This window comes from Penicillium waksmanii (genome assembly GCF_028829765.1).
Source record: "Penicillium waksmanii strain IBT 27052 chromosome Unknown utg000007l:1.0-4314555.0:1.0-4317578.0, whole genome shotgun sequence".
In the NCBI taxonomy this organism is placed as follows: domain Eukaryota; kingdom Fungi; phylum Ascomycota; class Eurotiomycetes; order Eurotiales; family Aspergillaceae; genus Penicillium; species Penicillium waksmanii.
This window is the reverse complement of record NW_026643253.1, coordinates 3,769,517-3,783,686: the sequence shown is the minus strand read 5'-3', so window position 1 is coordinate 3,783,686 and position 14,170 is coordinate 3,769,517. Positions and strand designations below refer to the sequence as shown.

Below are 14,170 nucleotides of genomic sequence, written 5' to 3'. Positions count from 1 at the left end.
CTGAGAGTGTGCCATTTTATCGCTCCATCTATCCCATTGTCCTTAATCGGCGAGTCGATCCAGACCAGTGTTGTCCAGTGTCTGTATCCACCATGTTCCCCATCGTGGTGATGGCGATCAACTGGATCCGCAGAAATCGAAGGGTACTGATTGTCCTGTCCACCAGCGTGCTAGTCATACTTCACTTGGTTATGGGAAGAATGGGAGAATATGAAACAGAGTCCAACCCGGCAATCTACGCGAATATTGATTCCAACCATGTCAAGACCCAGAGCGAGCTCATGAGCGCAGGTTTGGCCGCCGGTTGGACTCTCGATCAAGAATCAGTTCTATCAAATTCTATCGAGATTCCCACCCACCCTGTATTCAAGTCTACGGGCTCTGCGTACACAGAGCCAACTCGATTGGACCCCGCTCGGCCAACGTCTGGAGATGCGAAAACGACTCCGTTCAACTTCACCCCGCCTTTCCGTACAAAGGGACGTCATATCATCGATGCAGCTAAAGTCCCCCTCAGACTCGGCAGTATCAACTGGTATGGTGCAAGTGACATCGATTTTGTTCCTGGTGGGTTGGACGTTCGACACCGGGATGAGATCGCGCAGTTGATCCGCCGGCTGGGGTTCAACAGTGTCCGATTGCCCTACGCCGACGAGATGGTCAGGGCAAATCCGGTCATAGACGACAGGGTAATCTCTAAGAACCTAGATCTGTATGATGGGCAACGATTAGTCCCAGTTCGGGCTTTGGATGTATTCCACGCCGTGGTGGAGAGTCTCACCGCGGCTGGGCTCTTGGTTATCATCAACAACCACATCACACAAGCGACATGGTGCTGTGGCGCTAACCCCTGCGACGCCGCATGGGCCAACGACTGGCTTTTTGGGAAAATCTTCTGTCGCGTCTCGCAGAGTGAGGAGGAGTGGATTGAGAATTGGGAGACGGTGATGCAGCCGTTGGTATCGAACCCGCTAGTCCTCGGGGCGGACCTTCGCAACGAGGTGCGTGGGCTTTGGGGAACGATGCACTGGGAGGACTGGGCCAAGGCAGCCGAGCGAGCGAGCGAACGCCTCTTAGCATGGAACCCTGAGTGGCTGATGATCGTCGAAGGAATCTCCTCGGCGAATGACTTGGCCGGGGTACGGAGAAGACCTGTGCAGCTCAGCGTACCGGACCGGGTGGTATACTCCGCACATGTGTATCAATGGTCTGGTTGGGGCCAGTTATATCCATATTCACGCAGGACATATGAGGAATTTGCGGCGGCGATGCGAGAGAACTGGGGGTACTTGATAGAGGAAGATGTAGCGCCGGTGTGGGTGGGGGAGGTTGGCACACCTGATGAACCCACGGACGGAGACATGAACTATTGGACGCATTTGGTGGAATATTTGGAAGAGGTTGGAGCGGGCTGGGGGTATTGGGCGTTGAACGCACGCAAGGCCACGGGGGAGAAGGAGAGTTATGGCTTGGTGGACTCGCGGTGGGACTGGCCCTCGGTTCGCTGGGAACATCCCGCATGGTCGTTGGTCAATAGAAGCAGCAGATAGGATAACCCGTATTTTTACGGAATATACCGAACCCTGACTCCTTCTTCATAGTATTCGGAAACCCATAATTGATGCCATGCCTAATTACAGGAAATGCTCACAGCCAATGGTGCTCCCACGGTGTGCCAAGCTTTGACTCCAATATGTAGATCGACCATCAACAGTACTCAGTACTAGGAGAGAGTACATACTACTAAGTACTGAATACTCTACTCCGTACTTAGTAGCTATATACATCTCATGACTATATGCAGGGTCTACCTATCGGTTGTCTCCATGTCCACTGTGCTCAGGGTCTGAGGCCTGATTCGTCTCACTCCATCCAGGGTCATCTTCATGTGTTGTAGATCGCATCTCTCCTGACCCGCTCTACTACCTTCTCTCATCCCTCTGACATACTCCCTTCCTATTTTCGTGGTCACGATGCTTCGTGTTTTTTTTGGCTTTTTCCCCTTTCTATTTATCACCGTCAGGCTCCGCTAATCGAAGTTTCCTTTTTTCCTCTCTGTTGTTTTCTCTCCGCTCCCTCTACTCACAATGTTGGGGTGGGTGACTCGCTGTCTGCCTGGCTTCAGCCTAATCGGTCTAGCTCTGCTGCTGCTCTGCGCCTTTACCGACATTTTGGAGTCTCCTATGCTGAAGGGATTCTTACCAGCACCTTCCATAACTCCTCCTACACAAAATGGCCCATGGGGTGGGCTGGGGTTGGCCCAAAAGACCTTCATCGTCTACACCGTCCTGATCCATATTCATACCTTTGGATTCACTCTCCGTCTCGCCTGGTCGATCTCCAGAACCCTTCAAAGCACGAAGGAGATCTTCCAGAGACGCCTTGCAACCTCTCCCTTCCCCTCCCCGAAGCCGCCACGGCCAGAATATCAGCTATATTCTGACGCGCCTCCATCCCCAGTGTCTTTGCCGGACGCGAAAATCTCGTCTTTTGACAAAAATGACTTTGTTACTGTCCATGAATTGACTGAGAAAGAACTTATTCATGCCATCATTCTGCCCAATTACTGCGAAGATCTTCACACCCTGGAAACAACCCTGAAGGTGCTGGCAAGTCACCCGCGAGCCAAATCACAGTATGAGGTATGATCCGATAGCAAATGGAGATATTCAGGACAAGGCTAAAAATTCCACGTAGATTTATCTCGCCATGGAGCAAAAAGAAGCTATCGCCGCCGACAAAGCTGGTCATCTCGTGTCCACTTTCGAACACTGTTTCCTTGACATCCACACAACCTTTCATCCTGCTGGCATAAAGGGAGAGATTGCAGGAAAGAGTTCAAATGTGGCCTGCGCTGCCCGACGGATCATGGAGGTTCATCGCACAGAGCTGAAGATGGATTGCTGCAATGTTTTGGTGACGGTGATGGACGGTATGAATCTACACACCACCAGCCAACTGCGTTTCACGTCTAACACTAGAACAGCGGACACACACCTCTCTCGTGATTATTTCACTGAGATTCTTCGCCTTCATTACTTACATCTGGATGAGGCAGACCGCTCCATTTACTGCTGTCCCTATTCTATTTGACCGCAACTCTCATGAAGTACCGGCCCTAGTGCGATGTGCCGATCTGATGTGGGGCTTCGCTGGACTGTCAACGATGTACCCGGGGACGTGGATTTCTATTCCTACCTCAGTATACTCCTTGCCTCTTTCTTTGGCCGAGAAAGTGGGTGGATGGGACAGTGACCCCACAGCTATCGGGGAAGACATGCATATGCTGCTGAAATGCTACTTCGAAACGGCGGGAAATATCATTTCCCGCGTGGTTCATTCCCCTGCCAGTCAGTGCAATGTTTCCAGTGATAGCCGACACGGTTGGCGGCGTACGGTCGATACTTGCGCCGCACGATATCGCCAGGCGTTGCGACACATGTGGGGAGCTTTAGATACCGGCTTTGCGGCGCGACGCACGCTGGGATATCTTCGCTTCCATCACCGATGTTCGTTCCTGCATCCCCGCCACTTCGCTCTGCTCTCCCTTCTCTGGGAGGCGCATTTCCTTCCGGCTCACCTTACGATCGTTATGATCTTTTCCGTGATATACAAACTTCTGACCCCGGTGGCTCAAATACATCCGACTTTAGCATGGGCATTCACTGTGACTGAGATTTTGCGAGCCCTTTCTTTCATCGGGATGAACGGTTGTCTATTTCTGTACGAGCAGTGGCATAAATTGCATCTCGATTCCCGCATGGAGGACATGAACGAGGCCAACATTGGCGATACTGGATGTGCCCGTCGTCTCTGGTATCGACCGCAATTCCTCATCGACCGGATCTGCTTCCCCATTTCGGGTACGGTATTCGGTGCCGTGCCTACCCTTCATGCTGTTCTCTCTCATTTCTGGACTGACAGACTCGTCTACCGCGTCAGTAAGAAACCAGCATTTTCGCTGGAGGCAGTAGGGTTGGCCTGAATATCATCTTACCATTCTGGAGGGATACCATCTCGGCGTTTGTCTTTATTATTTATTTATCTTTAGATTACAGACGATATATCCACTAATAACAATGTAATAATGTCATTAATGCCAGTGTTCTTTCATACCCCGAGAAATTATTGCCCCGCGATTGCTTGCAGAACCCTTTCGGCGCGGGGACTTGGATTTGCAGCGCTGTGATTCGCGTTTACCCCCGCGACCCACCGTCTCCAAAATTTTGGGGTCGGAGTATCATCGTGCACACTCCAGCTTTATAAACGCTTCCCGACAACATCTTGAACTTTTATCCTTCAAAAAAAAGAGTTACAGGTCAAAAAAAATGGCACCAACCCGACGCGTTGCCGTGATCCAATGGCATATCAAGGTAGGTCAGACCACTAGCCAGCCCCCCCAGCCACCCCCCAGCGCTGCCCAGGGCAGCTATCTATGACGCAGTGAGGATCCAATCAGTAACTGATCGACTCTGCAGGATGTTGAAGCAGACCAAAATCATGCCACGGCATGCAACTATATCCGGCAGTCTGCAGCTGAAGGCGCAGAGCTAGCCGTTCTGCCTGAGTATGCAACGCGTCCGTCTATTCATGGCGTTGCCATCGGGTGCGAACAAGTTGGCAAACCGAATCTATGACTAACACTGCGCTCAGATACCATCTCAGTGGAATGGTTCCCAACGATCCCCGCTGGGCAATCCAAGCAGCTGATTCTGCCAAGTACCTTGCCAATTACCAGGCCCTCGCAAAGGAATTGAAGATCTGCATCGTACCCGGAACGATCATTGAGAAGCAGGAGGGATCGAATGGATCCCCCATATTCTACAACACAGCTTACTTTATATCCAACGATGGTTCGATTCTTGGATCCTATATCAAGAAGAACATCTGGCACCCTGAGCGCCCGCACCTCACCTCTTCCGGCTTGGACCGCCATGTTGCCATCGACACACCGATCGGTCGTGTGGGCATGCTGATCTGCTGGGACCTGGCGTTTCCAGAGGCATTCCGCGAGTTGATTGCCGACGGGGCTGACATCGTGATCATCCCTACATACTGTGAGTGATAAGCCTATACCCCAGTTACCGCTCTTATTGTTCCCATTGCTAATGGACCCAGGGACCCCACATGATGCCTCTGCGGATTGTATCAAGTACAATTCAAACACAGAAGCACTTTTCCTCGAAACAACACTCACAGCCCGCGCTTTCGAGAACACTTGCGGTATCATCTTCTGCAATGCGGCCGGGCCATCCGAGGATTTCCTCGGCTTGTCGCAAATCACCCTTCCTCTGGTGGGGCCTGTTGCGAAAATGGGATCCGAGGAGGGAATCTGCGTCGCCGATATGGACCTTAAGGTGCTAGAGGTTGCAGAGCAGAATTATAAGGTGAGGCAGGATATAAAGAAGGACGATTGGCATTATGTCTATCGGCATAGTTCGAAGTAGACTTGGCGATGATCATACTGCACCTTTTGCGCCGGTCATCGAAAATCAATTTTCCAACCTTCAAATTTAATTATTTTGGAAATAACAAAATCAACCTTTCCTCTCCAAGATGAAGATACTTCAAGTTCCCTATTTATTACCATTTATTACCATTTATTACTGGCCTTTGCGCCACTGCGGGCCTGCGGAGGGACCTTTTTCCGCGCCCCAAAAGTGTAGCCGGTCTGCCTTGAGCTGAATGATATGATCAAGTACACCTGGACATGATCAATGGTCAACAAGAAGAATGGCCTCGGATGACCGTTCGAATTCAGGTAGAGAGCTGACTCCACAACGGCTCCCCACTCGAGTGAGGACCGCCTGCGAACGATGTCGGCTTCATAAATCTCGGGTAGAGTCATCGCGCTTCGGCATCTTGCGTGCATATCGGGCCGTTACTAAATCAAGAATCCATGGCAGTGTGACAATGAAAGACCATGTTTGCTCTGTGCACGAGCCGGTGTCGATTGCCAACAGCTGCCTTCAAGCCGGACTCCCACAAGCAGGGCCCGAAAAGCCACTGCGCGGAAGTAAGTTCAACTATGTTTTTTGGAAAGAATCATTCACTCACTGCGAGAAAAAGGGAGCTAGCAAGAACACCTACTCAAGGTAATCAGCGTCATATCCCACAACCTAATCGCAATTCGCATCTTGGAAGTGGTCGAGCCCCCGCTCGCAATTTATCTGGTGGGCTTCGGTCTGCAGATTCCCCTGCTAGGATAGACCAGCCCGCTGTCTCTTTAAATACGGGAATCCTTTCTCCACCAATTCATTGCGATGAAGCCCAATCCGCCCTAGGAATCGCTCAACGAATTTTCGAACTTTCCAGTCAACATATTGACGAAAGCACAACATCTGCCATTCCTGGTTATCGCGCCGGTGCCAATACTAATTACAGCGTCTCGGCGTCCGCTACTACTGAACACTATCAACGATCTCCCATCTCATCAATATTGGGAGGGCCATTTCCTCCACTGGACTTGGTTTACAGCCTTCTAGAAGAATATTTTGATGCCATACATTGGTTCTCATTAGCTATCTACGAGCCAAAGTTCCGCAAGATGCTCAATTCTATCGCAGATGGGTCTGCTAATCCTTCCGACAAGCCCTGGCTGTTGCTCTTATCAGTCATGCTCGCAATGGCGACGTGGTATCGATCTCAGCGGACTGGCACGGATTTGGCCGATACTGGAGAAGAATGGCGAACCTTGAGTGCAGGGTTGCTGAAAATAGTCGAATCAAATCTCGTGGAGATAATGGATCGACCATCTATCACAGCAATTCAGACCTGTGTTCTTCTTGGGTCTCACTACGTCTACCACGGTCGCCCAAACCTTTCGTTTTCACTGTTAGGGACCACCATCAAAATGTCCCAATCACTGGGGTTCCATCGACAGTCCACCACAGGGACCCCCGAGGATATAGAGGAAAGAAAAAGAATTTGGTGGACCATTTATACATGGGACAGATTTGCTTCAATCACATACGGGCGGCCTTTAGGGATCAGTGATAAGGATTGCAATGTTGAGATGCCGGCCGATACCCCAGAAAATCCCAATTTCGTCACGCCGACAGCTGAGCCGAGTAGCTTCATCGCATATTCTCCTTATCAACGGGAACTCAATAAGCTATACTTGATAGCATCCCCGGCCCTGGAGATTGTCTTCGGCTCCCGGACGACTGGCTCCGATAATCTAACAGGAGATGCCTATTATGAGCTAGCGAAAGAAGCAACGCAACGCCTTCAGAGATGGTCGAGTCAACTACCAAGTCATCTTTCCTTGGACCTGGGGCAAGACTTGTCTCCTCATGGAGACCTCAAATACAAAGCCCATGCATTACAATCCTTGGCGTTACAATTAACCTACGATAATGTTCTTATTGTTCTGCATCGACCACTACTCAACCGACAGGTTGACTATCTTCTAACAAAACCCAGGGAGGCTCAGCTTTTCAGGGGGACAGCCCTATCGATCATTCCAGTGCAGGCCCTGCAATGACCCAACCGAGTTGGAATTTCGATGGGATGAACCCCAAATCTCAGGATGACAGCTCACGACTGTGGATGGATGCAGCAGTGAGAACATCCCGGGTGACAGAACTACCCGTTCTCGCTCAGCTTGCCACGGACAGCCATCTAGTTGCATTTCTCGCCATCAATCTTTTCAATGCTGCAATTGTTCTCGCAGTGATGGCCCTTTCAGAGCCACTTTCCGACATGGCACAGGACATCAAGCGAACAATTACTCGAATTTTGCGTCTACAGGATCTACTTGGGAAACGCTCTGCGTTGTCCAAGCAAAGTACTCTCGTCTTGAGAAATGTTGTCATCTTACTTTTGCACCGAGAATCGGCCACAATTTTTGCACCTATTTCCGGCGCGAATAGACAACCTCGCGCCCAGTCTCAACCAGACTCAATTTATCATGAAACGATGTCCGTCGAAGACACACTTCGCCTGCCTCTTAACCCAACCCTGGACTCCCGCCATCAAAATCTAGGAGATCAAACATGGCTACCCCCAAGTAGAGCCGATCGGCTTAATGAAAGCTTAACATCGGTCCAATATGGTACGTCTAATGCCCTGGGCACTTCATGGGAATATTGGGAGAGTATATGGCATGAGAGCTAACCTGAGTATGCAGTCTTCGGCAGCAACGAAATTGCTTCGAATTTGGTCTTAGGCACGGATGCTCCTGTGCAGGGAACCTTCGCTGATGAAGGTATCCAACCAAGAGGCAACTGGAATCCATCCTCAGGCTATGACTGGAATGCTTCAGGTATTGTTGAAGATGACTTGCGGCAGAGTACTTATGACGCCATCGATGGCGGGCTGTGCTGGCTGTGGGATACGACATGGAATGGATTTGAACGACAATGATTGGTGCTTATGTACATTCATTTACTACGGACTTTGAAACATTCTTTTTCAGAAAATATCGCCCAAGACGGCAGTATTATACGATATTCATTTATACCCTTCGAGGCTTCTATATCGCAGCGCTATCATGAGAATTGGATCTGAATTGCGATCTTTCGCTAATTGAACTTATTCGCCTCGCTCTCATCAACATCGGGTCCATAAATAACACTTTTAATCCCAGCCCGACCAACAACATTCTTAAACGCGTCCTCCGCCTGTTCAAACGAAAACTCATGGGTAACGAGCCCGTCAAGTTTGACTCGACGTGAGTTTAACAGATCAATCGCCATTTTAAAGTCTCCAGGTCCATAGCGAAAGCTTCCTTTGAATACAGCCTCTTTATCACAAATTTGACCGACTGGCAGAGAGGGATTCGGGTTTCCCAATCCAACTTGTACGAAAGTACCCCCTCGAGTAAGAGCATGGATACCGCAGGACAGACAAGGCTCGGCGCCGGTTGCATCTAGAACAACATCAAATCCATACTTCAGCCCGACTGAACTCAGCAATCCCTTTGCATTGCTCTCTGGAGATTCAGTGTCCATTTTGTATGCATGGGTAGCGCCATGCTTTAAAGCAGAAGTAAGCCGGCTATCAACGACATCAATAGCAACCACAGTCGAAGCCCCAAATGCGCGTGCAACAGCAGCGCAAAGCAATCCCACTGGTCCCGCCCCAAAAACCGCAACCGAGCTTTCTTGCAGAGATCCCGCAAGTCGACAGCTGTGCACTGCCACGCTCAAAGGCTCGATCATAGAGCCATCGCGGAGAGAGATATGGGGCGGCAGTTTATAGCAGCATTCGCTCGGGGCGCGGTAGTATTTGGCGAGGGTTCCGTCGTAGGGAGGAGTCGCAGCGAAGCGCATCGATTCGCATAGATTGTAACGACCACCGCGGCAATAGTGGCAGATGTTGCAGGCAAATCCAGGCTCGAGCATCACGCGATCGCCAACTGCAAGGTCGGTGACATTTCCACCGCACTTAACGACAATTCCGGAGGACTCGTGGCCTAGGATGATTGGTTTCTCCACAACATACTGTCCAATGCGCCCATGTTGCCAGTAATGAACCTGCGGCGATATCCGAATTAGATTCCGTTGTATAAGAGTATCAATGTGAAAGCGAAGGACGTCTACTTACATCGGAACCACAAAGGCCTGTCGCAACAATTCGTACTATTACATCGCGATCGGTCTCGAGATCGGGAACGACGCGCTGTTCATACGTGAACTTCCCTCCGGGATGAAGCACAAAGGCCCGGTTCGCTGTCTATAATTGATCAGTCGATGCAAGGGACAACACAGTTTGCTTCGTGAAAGACACCTACCAGAGAAGATTCTTGAAATATGGCCATACTTGCTGCGGTCTGTAGGAAAAGATGAAGATCCTACTCTGAGATCTACCTAACATACAGGAGTTATAATTCATTCCTTGGCGATAGTTACGGTTCCGAAGCTACGACGCCTTTCCATCTACTTTGCCCCGCGCCGAAGCGAAAATTCGGTTCACTGGGTGGATTAAAACAATATCCCTCATCACTTCCACTCATGCTAAAGTCATTTCATCGGCACGAGTCACTTCGAGCCGTTCGGGATCGGCATTCGAGTTGTTTATTGCCTTCCGGCGGGCCGACAACAACATCCCCGGAACCGAGTGGCCACTCACAGATCAGTTAGGCCGCCGGGTCAGAATGGCCTGCAACAAAGGGGATCCACCTCCATCCCGACTCCTTTTAGCTTTCATGGATAGTTACCCAATCGCCAGTCATTAGCCAAGTGAATTTGCGGTCGAGATGAGGCTTTTTACTTTAGGGATGGTTTTTGCGGAGACTACCGAGAACTCCATGAGGTAAAAATTATGTCAATTACTCTGCTGCAAGGAATTTGAGGGTAAGACAAAATAGCCCTGCCCCTGCGGAGACCGGTACAACAAGGGTCTGGGATGTGGGCATCTCGTTCGAACTCCACTCCTCGATTATCCCGCATAATCCCGGCCTGGAGTCGGAGTATATTCTTCTTCCCCGTGGAGGAAAATGGCGGGGTAGAAATATAAGAGTTCTGCCCAATATGAAGGCAGAAAGAGAAATTTCAAGAGGAATCTTCATTTCGATTTCTCGCCAGCGCAATCAATTCACTACATTGTCAATTTTCTTCCGTTATTATGGAGAGCAAAGGAATTACTGGTGATGCAGGGGTTACACTGACCCCGGGAAACCGCTCCCAAGCCATTGCTGCTTTGGCTGAAGAGCAGCAGGGTTGGCTAGAGAAGAAGCTCAAGCCGAAGACGATCACTGCCCGCTATCCATTCACGGGGAAGCCCTTGCTTTGGGCAACTTGTGGATTTGGCAGCTTGGGTGATGCCCTTTTCGGTTACAATTCCGGTATGGCAAATCAAAAATGGATCAAGGATTCGGAACATATGCTGACTTTTTAGGTATTATGTCCGGTCTACTGGTGAATTCGGTCTTTATATCTCGCTTTTTCAAAGACTATGGGGGTGCCAATGGAAGCACGGATGGTGTCAACCCTTCGATCACCGGCATATCTGTCGCATGTCTGCAGGCTTCTGCAGCAGTAGGGTCACTACTGGCAGGTCGACTGGGCGACATTATCGGTCGTAAGAAGTGTGTTCGCATTGGTGCCTTCATATATTTCTTCAGCGCCTTCATCCAAATGTTTGCACCAGGATTCGGTACCTTCGTGGCCGGTCGCACGATTCAAGGATTGGGTGTTGGGTTTTTATCAATGACCGTTCCTATCATTCAAACCGAGATTGCCGCACCACATCGCCGAGGATTGATGGTGGGCATTGAGTACACATTCCAAATTGCTGGCTACATGCTTTCTTGCTGGGTTGACTATGGGTTCTTCTTCGCTTTGCCGAGTAATATGTCTTGGCAGGGTCCGTTCATCATTCAGATTATCCTGTCGTTCATTCTGCTTGCCATGTCTTTCTTTCTCCCGGAAACTCCTCGTTGGCTTGCTATGAATGGTTTCAGCCAGGAGAGTCTGCAAACTATTGCCGATCTACACTCTGATGGAGACACACAGGCGGAACATGTGCAAAAGGTCTACATGGAGATTCAAGAAGCAGTCATCTATGAGGCCCGTCAAGGAAAATCAAGCTGGAAGGTATATTTCCCAGTGCTTCTGCTCACGAATATCCAGATCACTTACTCATGGATCTTGAACAGGAAATGTTTACACGCTACCGCAAGCGGACTATCGTTGGAATCACAGCCCAGATGTATGCCCAGATCAACGGAATCAACATCATTTCGTTTTATCTTCCGAGTACTCTAGCTTCTGCCGGATACAATGAGAAGAAGTCACTGCTGCTCACTGCCGCAAATTCACTCCTTATACTGCTGCCACTGTTGCGACTTGGTGGCTGGCAGACCGATGGGGTCGAAAGCCACTGCTTCTTGTAGGAGGTAAGCTATAATTTCATGCAGATACTTACGACAAAAGGCTAATTCTGGAAACAAAAAAAGGTCTCGGCATGGCTGTCCTCTTATCCATTGTCTGTGTGTTTACCGAAGCTCCCTTCAGCATTCAAATGAAGGCAAACGGACAGTATGCCTTCGTCATGCTGTATAATATTCTCTACGGATTTACCTGGGGACCAATGCCTTGGCTCATCCCCGCGGAGATATTCCCACTTCGTGGACGCAGTAAAGGAATGGCGCTTGCTACGACAAGCAACTGGGTTTTCAACTTTATCATCGGCATGGTATCGCCCGACGCATTTGCCGGTATCCATGGGTATTTCTACCTCATCATCGCGTTCTTCTGTCTCTCTTCGGCTGTAGTCTCGCATTTCTACTATGTCGAGACTGCCGATCATACTCTAGAGGAAATTGCTGTTGCCTTTGGTGAGAAGGCATTTGCGAGTCCCGATAACGAGGTGATGGAAATTGCCCATGATGATTCTAAGTGTGACAAGGAGCAACATCTAGCCTGATGGGTCCATCTCATCGTATCTTACGCACAACTCTATATCTCTAGTTGGACTCACCTAAGATTGACTCATGCTATAATTTCAAGCTGCAGCCGAGTATTCAAATTTTCATGTTAATCAAATTTGGTAGAATCCTTTCCGATTCCAGAATGCAATATATCTCTTCAGTAGATCAAGTGTAAACGGTATAAAGTTGACTTCAGAACGGTCCCCAATAGCTCGCAAAGTGTTGGAGCAATCCAGGTGCGGTAAAAGTGGCCCGTCCTCAGGAAGTTGTCTCGTACCAGTAATGAAGCCTGTAGGTCCCCATACACAAATACTGAGGTGGACATAAAATTCAAGGTCTTGCGACGTCCCGTTGCAGCGAGTTTTAACACATTGCGAGTGCCTAGAATATTATCGCGATAGTATTGCTGGTATGTATCATGGGAAACGACATCCTATGTCCACAATCAACCCCGCGTTTCTGTCAGTACTAGTAGTATAGATGGCCATTGTTGGAGATATCCTACCGAGTTATATACTCAGTACCCTGAATTGTCAGGATCAAATTACCTTAGTTGAATACTGGGTCGATTGCGGTGATAGAGGTAGGCAACCCAAGACAACAACTGGCTCCCCTATAGATTTTCCCGCAACTCACTCACCTTCTTCACCTTCCTCAACTTCCTCATTCTCCCACCCTTCAACATTCAAGATGTGCTGGCACAGGTGGATTCCAGTCATCCCCAAAGGGTGCAAGGTCTCAAATCCTCATGTGGTGATGCACAAGGAAATGATCTACTGCAACACTGTGATTGACACGGCTATCAAACTATCCCAGCCGGATTGCGATCTCAACGATGTCGAGAAAGAAGGGCAATGGCGCACCCGCAGCCGTGTCAAATTCGATGTTTGCCCCGATGGAAACTCTAAGATCTTTGACTCGTTCAACCGCAGTATCGAGGTCAAGCCTCTCCAGGTGGTCAATATCCGCTGTCCGTGCTGTACGGGTGAAATGTCGACGGTCGATGCATTGCTGGTAGGTGGTTAAGTCCCCAGGATCATGAGGTATTGGGAAGAAAATAAAAGACAAGAGGTGAAGCTGACCTTGTGATCATTTACAAATAGACCGATTCCAATTTCCAATCCTCCTATGCTGTCCTCCCGAATGGTCGACAGCTTCGCATCCCCAACGTCACAGAGGGACTTGATGACTACCTATGCCAACCTCTAGATCAGCCACTCCCCAAGCTCAGAATCAGCAAGACAAAGATACATGAGGTCGAGGATAGTCTCTTCGACACCGACTCAATTCAAGACGAGCACAACAGTGAAACATGCCTACAGTGTCGGTATCCCCTGGCTTGCCCCCCCGCCGCTATTATCCAGAAGTCTGATGGACGCCGACATGAGCATCCCTACATTTCGCAGAAGGATCAAATCACAATCCGGCAATCCCAAGGTCTGGCAAATGACTCCGAAGGGAGTAGTTTCCGGCATGATGACTCCCGTCTACCGCGGAACCGATGGGGAGAATGAGGCGGATTACTGGGGCGAGGAGGACGAGTATGAGATTGCCGACCTCGGATGTGTCGGGCTGAGGTTTCCAGTTACCAAGACTGCAACTCCTCCGTATGTGAATCCTGTTCATGGACTAATCCAGAAACTAGATGATGAGTGGTCAGACATCCACCAGGGGGCCTAAGATCTCTGTTATCATTGATCTCGGTTCTGAGTTCGAAGGCGTCCTCCTAATCTTTTCTCGGATGATTTCGCCATTTAGACGAAAGAAGAATAGGAGTCAAGCCAAATGGAATTG

The 14,170-nt window shown here is 49.6% G+C and overlaps 8 protein-coding genes across 8 annotated transcripts; 7 read left to right on the top strand and 1 right to left on the bottom strand.

The window, feature by feature from the left end:
• Positions 1 to 92: 92 nt before the first annotated feature.
• On the top strand, positions 93 to 1,550 carry N7481_008252 (glycoside hydrolase family 5 protein; the record flags this gene model as incomplete). The annotated part of the gene is made up of 1 exon (XM_057267471.1): positions 93 to 1,550. The coding sequence occupies one exon, from the start codon at positions 93 to 95 to the stop codon at positions 1,548 to 1,550; it is 1,458 nt and encodes a 485-aa protein (XP_057121672.1).
• A 537-nt stretch (positions 1,551 to 2,087) lies between these two features.
• Positions 2,088 to 2,648, top strand: N7481_008251 (uncharacterized protein; the record flags this gene model as incomplete). The annotated part of the gene is made up of 1 exon (XM_057267470.1): positions 2,088 to 2,648. The coding sequence occupies one exon, from the start codon at positions 2,088 to 2,090 to the stop codon at positions 2,646 to 2,648; it is 561 nt and encodes a 186-aa protein (XP_057121671.1).
• A 61-nt stretch (positions 2,649 to 2,709) lies between these two features.
• Positions 2,710 to 3,985, top strand: N7481_008250 (glycosyltransferase family 2 protein; the record flags this gene model as incomplete). The annotated part of the gene is made up of 2 exons (XM_057267469.1): positions 2,710 to 2,932; positions 2,982 to 3,985. The coding sequence occupies 2 exons, from the start codon at positions 2,710 to 2,712 to the stop codon at positions 3,983 to 3,985; spliced, it is 1,227 nt and encodes a 408-aa protein (XP_057121670.1).
• A 343-nt stretch (positions 3,986 to 4,328) lies between these two features.
• Positions 4,329 to 5,447, top strand: N7481_008249 (carbon-nitrogen hydrolase family protein; the record flags this gene model as incomplete). Its single annotated transcript, XM_057267468.1, has 4 exons — positions 4,329 to 4,373; positions 4,479 to 4,567; positions 4,654 to 5,057; positions 5,119 to 5,447. The coding sequence occupies 4 exons, from the start codon at positions 4,329 to 4,331 to the stop codon at positions 5,445 to 5,447; spliced, it is 867 nt and encodes a 288-aa protein (XP_057121669.1).
• A 466-nt stretch (positions 5,448 to 5,913) lies between these two features.
• N7481_008248 (fungal specific transcription factor domain-containing protein) lies at positions 5,914 to 8,367 on the top strand (the record flags this gene model as incomplete). The annotated part of the gene is made up of 4 exons (XM_057267467.1): positions 5,914 to 6,016; positions 6,096 to 7,399; positions 7,426 to 8,056; positions 8,132 to 8,367. The coding sequence occupies 4 exons, from the start codon at positions 5,914 to 5,916 to the stop codon at positions 8,365 to 8,367; spliced, it is 2,274 nt and encodes a 757-aa protein (XP_057121668.1).
• A 158-nt stretch (positions 8,368 to 8,525) lies between these two features.
• On the bottom strand, positions 8,526 to 9,763 carry N7481_008247 (NAD(P)-dependent alcohol dehydrogenase; the record flags this gene model as incomplete). Its single annotated transcript, XM_057267466.1, has 3 exons — positions 8,526 to 9,479; positions 9,550 to 9,678; positions 9,737 to 9,763. The coding sequence occupies 3 exons, from the start codon at positions 9,761 to 9,763 to the stop codon at positions 8,526 to 8,528; spliced, it is 1,110 nt and encodes a 369-aa protein (XP_057121667.1).
• Positions 9,764 to 10,569: 806 nt separating this feature from the next.
• N7481_008246 (uncharacterized protein) lies at positions 10,570 to 12,372 on the top strand (the record flags this gene model as incomplete). Its single annotated transcript, XM_057267465.1, has 4 exons — positions 10,570 to 10,789; positions 10,843 to 11,540; positions 11,603 to 11,795; positions 11,864 to 12,372. The coding sequence occupies 4 exons, from the start codon at positions 10,570 to 10,572 to the stop codon at positions 12,370 to 12,372; spliced, it is 1,620 nt and encodes a 539-aa protein (XP_057121666.1).
• Positions 12,373 to 13,066: 694 nt separating this feature from the next.
• On the top strand, positions 13,067 to 14,056 carry N7481_008245 (uncharacterized protein; the record flags this gene model as incomplete). The annotated part of the gene is made up of 3 exons (XM_057267464.1): positions 13,067 to 13,390; positions 13,480 to 13,703; positions 13,783 to 14,056. 3 exons carry the CDS (start codon positions 13,067 to 13,069, stop codon positions 14,054 to 14,056), a joined length of 822 nt encoding a protein of 273 aa, XP_057121665.1.
• Positions 14,057 to 14,170: the final 114 nt, after the last annotated feature.